General features: G+C 56.6%; 1 protein-coding gene across 2 annotated transcripts; it reads left to right on the top strand.

The window, feature by feature from the left end:
* The first annotated feature begins 2,521 nt into the window (after positions 1–2,521).
* LOC120388226 (E3 ubiquitin-protein ligase TRIM7-like) lies at positions 2,522–9,038 on the top strand. Of its 2 annotated transcripts, none has more exons than XM_039509908.1 (4): positions 2,522–2,556; positions 4,796–5,115; positions 7,258–7,356; positions 7,461–9,038. In XM_039509908.1, the coding sequence occupies exons 2-4, from the start codon at positions 4,839–4,841 to the stop codon at positions 7,970–7,972; spliced, it is 888 nt and encodes a 295-aa protein (XP_039365842.1). In that variant the 5' UTR covers positions 2,522–2,556; positions 4,796–4,838; the 3' UTR covers positions 7,973–9,038. The 2 variants fall into 2 exon arrangements, with proteins under 2 accessions (XP_039365842.1, XP_039365841.1); XM_039509907.1 differs by lacking the exon at positions 2,522–2,556 and adding an exon at positions 3,467–3,965 and having other exon boundaries at positions 4,786–5,115.
* The last annotated feature ends 2,018 nt before the right edge of the window (positions 9,039–11,056 follow it).

Here is an 11,056-nt window from a genome sequence, read left to right as displayed (position 1 = left end):
AGTGGCACTGGTGGGGATACTGGGAAACTGGAGTGCCTAAGGGAATTGCTTGTGTAACTTCTGGATAACCAGTGGGGTAAACCAAATTCCTCTCTGTTTGGCTGGTTTGGTTTGTCTTGGTGTGCAAAGGAAGCCCAGCCTTGGGCTATAACTGCCCTGCTCTACACAAGTTGTCCTGAATTGGTACGCTCTTTAGAAATCATAGGATATCAGGGTTGGAAAGGACCTCAGAAGGTCATCTAGTCCAACCCCCTGCTCCAAGCAGGACCAATCCCCAGGCAGATTTTTGCCCCAGATCCCTAAATGGCCCCCTCAAGGATTGAACTCATAACCCTGGGTTTAGGAGATCAATGCTCAGAAGTGTCCCACCAAGGGCAGCATCGTTACACCCCTCCCCTATGCTTGGGGTGCTGCGGACTGGGAGAACTTGGGGGTGCTGTTCCATATATCCTGGTGAAGGGGGGGAATGGGATGTCCCAGACCCACAGGGGGGCTGGTTTGGGGCAGGGGGGTTGGGCTGGAGCAGGGGAATGCCCCATTCCCTGGGAGGTGTGAGGCATGGCCGGGTCTTGGATCTGAGGGGCAGACGGTGACAGCAGAATGTGGGGGGAAGGGCAGGGGAGTGGGTATGGCAAGGGATGGGGGCCAGTAACCCGGTGGTGGTGGTGACAGGGCAGGGGGCTGGAGGCTCTGAGGTTTGGTCCAAGCAGGTGGTGAAGCCACGCGGCTTCCCCTAGGGACGCAGCGAGGAAGGGGCCTCCCCAAGCTCTGGACATGTGGCTCTGTGACCCAGGACTGTTGGCATTCGAGCCAGGATGTTTTGCATTTTTCCTGGTAGGTTTTTTCTTGGGTGTTAACATGCAGGAACTTTCCCTCTGCGGGTGGCCAAATCTCACTGCCAAACCCTCCCCATCCACCTGCAAAGGGCCCTCTTGGGTTTGGTTCAACCGGGGCTCCTTCTCCGTGGGGTTATTTGCTCAAATCTCGGCGGGGGAGGGGGGGGGAGAGACTCACAAATCCACTGGCCCCCACACAAGGGCGCCTGTCAGGGTTTTTTCCCATGGAAAAAATTGTCCTCAATTTAATTTATAGAGCTAATGTTAGAGAGCTGCTGTTTTCCAGATGTGAGCAGTGAATCCAGCCATCTGTCCATCTAGCCATCTATCCAGCCCCTGTCTCAATTATCATCTTGGACCTGAAATCTTTGAGTTCTGTGGGAGCTGCCAATCAATCAATCAATCCATTCCCCAGTCAATCCCCCACTTGGCCCTGTGATGTCACCAGCCCGCTCCAGGCTCTGGGGGGAGCCCGACTTTAGCCCTTGAACATCCGATTTCTTTTCCTCCCGCCCCCACCCCAAGACACAGGGTGGTGTCCCCCAGTGGCTAGAGCCCGGCCCAGGACTCCTGGGTTCTGTCCCTGCAGCTCCCACGGTGCTGCCCTGTTTGTCCTGAGATTTCCCGAGTGCTTCACAAAGGAGGCTGGGCTGCTGATAGCCATTTGATGGATGGGGGAAACTGAGGCAGGGAGCGGGATTCTGCCTCAGGGGATGCAAGGGGCGCCCAGCAGAAATGGGGTTAGGGTGGGTGTCGAGGTGGCTCTGGCATCTCCTTGAGCCCCACGGAGGGTGGACAATGGGCCCCTCATGCTGGCTGAGACACGGAGAGGGACCGAGCGCTCTGGCGGGCACCAGGGCTTCCTATCTCTGAGCCATCTTTAGCTGCCATCCAGGGGGCAGCATGGCCTAGTGGCTAAAGCCTGGTGCTCAGGACTCCTGGGTTCTATTCCCTGCTGTGCCAGGCCCTGCTGCTATCTCTGCCTCAGTTTCCCTCTCTGCACAATGGGGTGAATGGCCCTGAGTTCCCCTTGCTCTGGGGGCACTACACTTGGGGAGAGCGGGGGGGGGGGGGCGGGGGTTGCTGTTCCAGATGTGGCTGACACCCTGGGGAGGGGATGGGTTGTCCCAGCCCCCCTAGCAGGGCCGGTTCAGGGTAGGGGGCTGGGCAGGAGCTGGGGAAGGCCCTGCTCATTGGGGGCGTCAGGTGGGGATGAGCCCTGTCTCCTCCCCTACTGCCTTGGATTGGGGTGCAGGGGGTGCCAGCAGAATGGGGGATGGGGGACGGACAGGGGGTCGGTGTGGCAAGGGATGGGGCAGGAGGAGATGGGGAATGAGGTGGGGGCACATGGGGGCAGCAGGGATGCCAGGGGAATAGGGGATATGGGGGGGCAATGGGGAGATGGGGGTGGAGGAAGGGGGCTGGGATGGGGGGGCTGGGACCCCTCCAAAGTGACAGAATCAAAGCAGAGGATCTACAGGGAAAAGCCAGGTTGCGATCGCCCTGTATCCCCCATTTTCCCCCATGTTCCCTGTGCTGCTCCCTGCCCAGCTCCCCCCGTGAGTCTCCACACACAGACGGGCTGGCTCTGGCCTCCCCTGCGCCGTGGGGATGCTCCGCAGCAGCCCTGGGCTAAGGGAGGGCTGGAGCCCGGGGGGAGGGGGGGACTTTGTCCTTCCTTCCTCCGCCTCCAGCACTTTCGCTTTCACTGTTGGGGCTGGTGAGTGGGGCCGGGCTGGGGCAATGGTCGGCGATGGGGGGGGGGGAGGCTCCCCTCAACCTGCATCCTCAGGCACCTTCCCCTCCTCCCCGCTCTCTCCTGTCCCCCCTCCAGGGCTTAATTTGGGCCAGGGCTGAGCCCCGGTGCCTCTGGGCCTCCTAACCCCTCTGGGCCTCTGGGCTTCTCACTTCCTAACCCCTCTGGGCCTGGCCCGTCTGTCATGAAAGCTAAAATCTTGCTTGAGCTCCGGCAGCTCTTCACCACTCATGAAGTGCTGCCCCCGTCCCCTCGCATCCCGTCCCATCCTCACCCCCCTTCTCTTCCCATCTGCCCCCTGATCCTCTCCCGTCTCCTTCCCCCTCTGACCTTCTCCCTCCCTCCGTCTTCCCCTCCTGCCCCCTTTCCTTTCCCCTCCCCCATCTCCTCTTCTTCTGCTGTCCCTTCCCCTCCTCCCTTCCCCCATGCTGTCCCCTCCCCTCCCCTCCTCTCCTCTCCTCCCTGACCCCCTTCTCTTCCCATCTGTCCCCCTGATCCTCTCCTGTCTCCTTCCCCCTCTGACCTTCTCCCTCTGTCTACCTCTCCTGCCCCCTCTTCCTCCCCCTCCCCCCTCCCCATCTCCTCTTCCTCTTCTGCCCCCTCTCCCTCCTCCTCCCCATCTCTTCTTCTTCTCCTGTCCCCTCCTCCCTCCCCTCCTCTCCTCCCCTCTCCTCCGACCCCTTCTCTTCTCATCTGTCCCCTGATCCTCTCTCATCTCCTTCCCCTCTCACCTTCTCCCTCCATCTTCCTCTCCCTCCCCCGATCTCCTCTTCCTCTCCACCCCTCCTGACCCCCATCTGACCCCTCTTCCTCACCTTCCCCGAGACCCTCTTCCTCTCCACTCCTCCCCTCCTGACCCCCATCGGATAACCCCCCCTTCTTCTCTGACTCTTGCCCCCCTCCTTCTGCTGCTCCCCCACAGCCGCCCCTGGGCTCTGGGGGGAGCAGGTGGGCAGGGGACTGAGAGGCCGCAGCAGCTGGGCCTGGGACCTCTCAGCTGCCTTCTGACTTCCCCACGGGGGTGACGCCAATTCCCAGCAGCCGAGCGGCTGGAGCCCGGGTGCTGACCCAAGGGGGCACCAGGGGCCTGGCGGTTCAAGCCGGGTTCAAGCAGTTCAAGCTCCCTGTGCCCAAAGCAGAGGGTGGGGATGAAACTGAGGCAAGGGACCAGCTCGGGGGCAGCTGCAGGGACGCACGGTGAGGAGCCCAGATTTGGGGTCCGGGCTCCGTTCTGCCATGGGGTGTGCGTGATGCGGGGCGGGGCGATGTGGGATTGTGTCTGTGTCGGGTGCTTAATAACGCCCCATAGCCCCATGGTCTTCCCTTCAGCAGCTCTTGAAGTGCTCTGCAAAGGAAATCGGGATCATTAACCCCGTGGCACAGTTAGGGAAACTGAGGCACGGTGGGGGGGAAGTGACTTGTCCAAAGTCCCCTACCAACAGAGCCGGACAGAGGACCCAGGTGTCCTGCATCCCAGTTCAGGTCTCTAGCCACTGTCTGAGCACCTCTGGGGATTTATTGATCCTCACAACACCTGTGAAGGAGGGATGGTCCCGGAGCTCCGGCTCCCCCGCGAGCTGGAACGGCTACGCAGCCATGTTCTAACCCCGCAGCCCGAGCCCCGTGAGCCCAAGGCCGCTGGCACCGCTCAGCCGCGCGTGTTTTATTACAGCCAAGGGACTGATTTGTAAAGAGATGAAGGTGCCTAAAGCCGCAGATGGGCACCTAGTGGGATGGCTGTAGACACCGGATGCCCAACTCCCATTGGTTTCCACGGGGGGTTTGGCACCGCAGGCCATTTGGCCAAAACGAGACCCGTTTGTCGAAATATTTTGATGTTGACAAAATCGTCATTTCCCCGGCCAAATTTCCAGCCAGCCCTAGCTTGGTGCACAACCAGCAGCCACTTGGTACCCAACCAGCAGGCTGCATGGCCTAGTGGGCGGAGCTAGGCCGTGGCTAAGGGCCGTCAGGACTCCTGGGTTCTGTCCCTGGCTCTGGGAGGGGAGTGGAGTCTAGTGCCTAGAGTGGGCTGGGAGTCAGGACTCCTGGGTTCTATCCTGACCTTGTGCAAGTCACTTCCCCCTTTCTGTGCCTCAGTTTTCCAATTGATAAAATGGCGCTAATAATACTGCCCTCCTTCGTAAAGGGCTTTGAGACCGACAGATGGGCAGCAATAGTGATTCGTATTATCATGGCACAGGACACTTTCCTGCTGAGGTCTGGGACGCCAGCCCGGGGCAGAGATGGCAGAGAGCGCGTGCTGCAAGCTCGTAGAGTATTTGAACGATCTAGAGGCGCGGGAGTTCAAGATGTTCAAGTTTTGCCTGGAGAACTATCCCCTGGAAGACGGCTACAAGCGCATCCCCCGCTCCAAGACAGAGGCGGCCGACACGATGGACATAGCTCGAGCCATGGTCCAGGCTTACCAGGAGCCCAGGGCTCTGCAAATGGCCGTGAAGATATTGGACGGCATTAGCCGGAAGGATCTGTCACAAAGGATCCAAAACGACATGCCGGAGGGTGAGTAGATGGAGGAGATCTCCCTCATTTCCCCCCATGGTCTGATTCATTCCTTGCTGGAGCTTTTTGATAAATGGGGGGGGGGGTGTCACCCCCGGCGTGCCTCAGTTTCCCCCAGTCCAACAAGGGTGGCCTAGGGGCTAGCGCACAGAGCTGGCACTCAGCCGACCAGGGTTCCACGCCAAGCTCTGCTGCTGGGTGATCCCAGATAAATCACAACCCCGCCCCCTCTCCCTGCCTCAGTTTCCCCATCTGAAAAAATGGCCGGAAGAGACGTTGGCCTCCCCTCTAAAGTGCTTTGCCTCTATGGATGGAAAGCACTAAGGCACGGAGAGGCTGCAGCTACATCTCTGCTACTGAACCTCATGTAGACGCCACGGCCGCTCTGTCCCACTGCAAGGGCTGCCCCTCTCCCGCTGGGGTAGAAACGCCACCTAGCTCGGTGGAAGGGGTTTTCCTGTCCTCTCTCCAAGAGGCGGTAGTGAGGTTGACGGAGGAATCTGTCGACCTAGCCGCAGTGACACTGGGGATGAGGGTGACCCATCTCCGGTGCTCGGGGCATGACATTTTTCACCACCCGATACCATAGCTGATGCTATTAGAGTCCCTGGGCTGGAGCCCAGAGTAGAGGGTGGGCCTGGGCTCCACCCTCTTTGCCCCCCTGCTTAATCACTGAGACTGGGAGACAACAGAGACTGTGCAAGGGAGGGGAGCTTCTCCTCACCTCCCTCCTTCCGCCAGGAAACACGGGACCCACGGAGACAAGGACAGAGCTTTGTCACTATATATATATAATACACACACACACAGAGCATAAGTTTTAAACAAACAATTTCATACTGTTCCCAGCAATGCTGATTGTGAAGCTTGGTTGAGGTGGTGAAGTCAGAGGGTGGGATATTTCCCAGGGAGGCTTGCTGCTAAATGATGAACTAGCACTCGGCTGAGCCCTCCAGGGTTAACACATTGTTAATGCAGCCTCTACCCTACAAGGCAGCACGACTGGAGGGAGGGGAGACAGCATGGCAGAGAGAGACAGAGACACACACCCTGTGTGTGTGTGTGAGAGAGATGCGTGTTGCCCCTTTAAATACACCGACGCCACTCTAAGTACTTTGCCTTTTTAAGTAGATCAGCAAGTTGAGACAGCAGCTGCTGCCAGCAAACTCCCTCCGTCCTGAGCCCTGTCGTGTCCCCCCCTGCTCTGTGGAGATGGGGTACAGGAGCGGGGGGAGGGGGACACCCTGACATCAGCACCCCTCTTTCCCCCCACCCCCTGCACAGCAAGCAGGAGGCTCCCGGGAGCAGCTCCAAGGCAGAAGGCAGGAGCAGCACATGGCAGTGTGGGGAGGCACAGCTGAATTGCCTGCTGGGTGGCTGCTTCACAGAGAACTTAGGGGAGCAGGGAGCTGATGGGGGGGCTGCCGGCCCACCCTGGTTCCAAGCCCCCACCAGCTCGCTCCAACAGGCTGCTCTTCCTGCAAGCAGCAGACAAAGCAGTCGACTGGCAAAGAACGTTATGAGGGAGCATTGCACAACTTTAAATGGAGCGTGTTCCCTAATTGATCAGCAAGGTAACAACGTTAACCGGGACAACTTTAAGTGAGGAGTTACTGTATTGTCTGACCTCCCTTTACCCCCAAAAAAGGATTTCCTGCAACTCTGAAAAATTTAAATCCATGAAAACAGAAAAAAGAGAGGCTTAAAACCCATCATGTGGCAGAACTTTGAAAATGTTGGTCGATCAAAATAGAACAAAATGCTTAAAACCCGAAATTTCCAGCACCTGTGAAAATTTCAGTCGACAAAAATAGAAAAAAAGGTTAAAAATAAACATCGATATTTATCCCTCAAAATTATAAACCCGTAAAAACTGACTGCTGCCCATGCTGGCTGTAGGTGTAATTCGTTGTTCATGTATAAAATGAGAGAGGGAGAAGACAATGCAACATTCAGGGTTTGATTCCTCCCTCTGTAGAGATTGTCTGTCCTCACTAGAGCACCCCCTATTGGGAAGCAATGTATCTACAATGGGGCTGACCCCGGGAGTTTGTAGCCTGAGCTCCCACCAGCCTGCCTCCATTTGTCCCTTTCGGAGGCAGTTTCTCCCATGGGTAATTATTTCTCTCATGTGTCTCGTAGTTTTCTGTCAGATGCCAGAGCCGGCTGGCGTGAGCGAGGATGACGAAAATGACCAGGAGGAGGAGCTGATCTCGGATATGTGCGGAACCAAGAAGAAAGGTCAGTTACTGTCCGATACCAGCCCAGGGCACGGTGAGATTTCACATTGGCCGTTGTGCTGCATGCCGAGATCTCACCCTAATTCTCTGCTTCTCTCTCCCCAGTGGAGGTGAAGCTGGATCCCAACACCGCGTTCCCCACTCTGCTGATCTCCCAAGACCAGAAAAGCGTGAGGCTCGGGGACCGCCCCCAGTACCTTCCCAACAACTCCGAGCGTTTTGATTTCCGGCCCTGCGTGCTGGGCGCCCCGGGCATCACTAGGGGGCAGCTGGACTGGGTAGTGGATGTGGGTGCCGGGAAAGGCTGGATCGTTGGCGCCGCCCGGGAGTCGGTGGAGAGGAAGGGGCATCTCTACATAACGGCCGAGCAGGGGTTCTGGGGGCTGGAGTTTAACAATGGGGAATACCAGGCACTCAGCACCCCTAATACGACGCTTTTCCTACGGGCGCCTCTGCGCAGGATCAAGGTGCATCTAGACTATATCCGTGGACAACTCTCCTTCTACGACACCATGGAGCACATCTTCACCTTCAACTACCCCTTCTCCGAGAAGATGTTCCCCTTCTTCTTGACCTGGGACACGGACGTCCCACTCCAGCTCTGCCCATGTGACTGAGAGCGCCTCCCCAGCTCACGTTTTGCAAGAGGAGGGATGTTAAACTCTGGTGCCTGGCCAAAATTCCAGCCCTGGGAATGACCCGCTGCCACCTGCCTACGTACTTCCACTTTCACTTTCCAGTCCTGTCCGGACCGGGTGTGTAGCCTCCTCGACTGTCTCGCGTGACTTTGTCAGATGATATTTTGTGTTTCTTGACGTCTCCAGCTCTAGGAGCCAAGTTTTTTTGGTGGGAATCTGTGCTTTCATTAAAAAAAAAAAGGAACTAGTTTTCTAGCCCTTTGGGTTGCGGAGAAAACCTGTGACAACCTGACCCTAGAAAGGTCAAAACCCAGAAGGCAAATGTGAAAAAAACCCTTCAAGGTTTATTACCGTATTTGTAAAATCTTGTGATTTTTTTTTTCAAGCCAATCTAATTCAGAGGGACTTTCAAGCCAGCAAACTCACCGGTATCGCTGGGAACCTCATGGACTTTGAAGTCTGTGTATATGTGATTGCTTTACCATTTAACAGCTCTCTTCTTCTTTCTTTTTTCTTGATAATAAACCTTTAGTTTTAGACACTGAAGGACTGGCTGGCAGGGTGGTATGTTGGGTAAGATCCAAACCTCGGGTGACATGGCCGAGCCTTTAGGTTCAGAAGAACAGTTTGTAGAGTGAGCAGAGTTTTTAAATAACTTCTCCCTGTACAGGACCTAGGAGCTGATTGGGAGCCAGAGACGGGAATGCAGTAAAGGGGGCTGTGTGGTTCCTCTTTTTGCTTCTTGATAACCAGGGTGGGGGATCAGATGCACAGTTTGTGACTGGTTGGGAGATTTAACGTCAGCATTACCCACCAGTCTTGGGAGGATCTGCTCTCCCTTTGCAGCCTGCCCTGACCTTGGCATTTCCAGTGAGGGCTGCCCCAGGCACGCTGGGTCACACAACATTTTTGCTTTCTACATTTAAAAAAAAAAAAATTTCTTGAGAAAATGGAACATTTTGGGTTTTCAGCCAAAATTTTCAGGTTTGGTAACTATGGGGCTGAGCGTTTTTGGCAAAAAGTTTTGGTTTTCTGAAGAAATATTAAAAAAAAAAAAATCTCCAGGAGAACTGACGCTTTCTGCTACTGTTTTTGTTCGGTTTAAAAACCCAATTTTCCATTGAAATAAAGTTTCGGTGGGAAACTTTTGACCTGTCCTGATTCCTGCCTAGAGAGGAACTGAGTTTGTAATGGAACAAAAAATCTGTACCCATCTATCTGTCTAATGCCCCCCCCCAGCCCACTGTCCCCGCTGCCCAGCCCTGCCCCATGGGATCACACCCCTGGGCCCATCTAGCCAGTATCCTCCCCCCACATCAGACCCACAGGCCCTCACAGCTGCTTTATTGTACCCAGCAGTCGCCAGTAGCTGCTATGTCTCTGGCAGGGGCCTGAAACCTGCTGCTCTCAGGCTGGCAGCACTGGGCAGGGCCAGATTGTGTCTGGTACAGCAACACCCGGCTCCTCCCCAGCACTTTTCACCCCCAGATCTCACAGTGCTTCATAGAGGGGGGCAGGGCATCAGCCCCATTTTACAGAGGGGGAAACTGAGGCAAAGAGGGGGTCACAGAGAGTCAGCCAAGGTCCCCCAGAAAATCACGGCCATACCAGGAATGGCAGCCAGGTCTCCTGAGTCCGACCCCAGCGCTCTCCCCACTAGGCCACCTGGCCACCCAGGGGATGTCAGCCTGGCTCAGTGCCTTGGAGAGTTGATGGGCTAGTGGCTACAGCAGAGGATGGAGATCCACTAGAGATGGGGTTTACAACAGCAGGGCTGGGAGCCAGGACTCCTGGGTTCTCTGAGGGTCCCACTGGGGTCCGAGCCCCCCTGAGTGTCCAGCTGGCTGTGGGGCTGGGAGCAGGGACGCTGAGCCGGGCCCCTCACCTGCTACCACCAGCTGCACGGGGTTGCTGGGCTCCGACCAGTCAGGGGTTTGTGATGTGGTGTGATACCGGCAGGTGTAACTCCCTCCATCGCCCCGTCCCACACTGGTGATGGGAAATTCAGCCTCATTCCCAGAAGGGTCCCACGTCTTTATATGGGCTCCAGTTTTACTCAGAACAGACCTCAGGCCTGGCTGCCCACCCACACACTGGAAGATGACATTTCCCGCCCCCGACTCAGTCACCCAGCGGGGGCTCACAGACAGGGAGGGTTTGGAAAACTCTTTCTCTGGATTAAGAAAGAACCAGGAGGTCAGTGGGGCACGTGTCAGCCCTGCCCTGTTGGTGTCTGTCTGTGAGTCCTGCCCCCACCCAGCCCCTGGGTGTCCAGAGACCACCCCATCCTCACAGCCCCTGCGAATCACACAGCAGGGTGAGCAGGGCATTTCCGATCTGCCGCCTCTGTGAACCACACCCATCAGAATCTGATCTCAGCCCCCCGGGGTTAATCTGGAGTCACCCCTGATTGCACTGGGGGCAGGGCAGGGATCTGATCTCAGCCCCCCAGGGTCAATCCGGAGTCATCCCTGACTGCACTGGGGGCAGGGACAGGTTCCGATCTCAGCCCCACTAGGTAAATTCAGGGGAATGGATTAGAGTTTTGGGGGGAAGGTTCAGGGTTCAGCTCCTCTTTTCCCCTCCCTGGTCCTTAACACTAAAGTTTCCCCAGCCCCAGAGATACTCACGTCCCAACGCCCTGCTCTGCCCAGCCAGCCAGCAGCCTGGAAAGGAGATGAGTCGTTAGGGACCAGATCCCAGAGCACTTGGATCCTACACCCTGGTCTCAGATCCCCCCCATGGACACACACCTTGGCTACCTCTGATACTCACTGAGGAAGAGGATGAGAGCAGATGCCGTAATGGGGCAGTGAGGGGCTCCTCAACCAGCTCGACCGAGCCGCACATAAGGAACTCGGCTGGTGGCTCCAGCTACAGAAAGTCGACAATGTCTCCTCTCTTCCTGTGTCCATCACACCTTGTTTCTAATCTGCCAGCGAAATCCAGTGCAGTTAAAGTAAGAAGAGGTCTTTGCAAAACCCAGGAAACCCTGAGACCATCAGTTTGGCCAATCATCATGCAGGTTTCACCTGGTCTGTGTCTTTTTGGGAGTGGGGAGAG

The sequence above is a fragment of the Mauremys reevesii genome, linkage group 22 (assembly GCF_016161935.1).
Source record: "Mauremys reevesii isolate NIE-2019 linkage group 22, ASM1616193v1, whole genome shotgun sequence".
NCBI lineage: Eukaryota > Metazoa > Chordata > Testudines > Geoemydidae > Mauremys > Mauremys reevesii.
The sequence above is the reverse complement of the archived record's forward strand: the minus strand, read 5'-3'. Positions and strand labels throughout refer to the sequence as shown.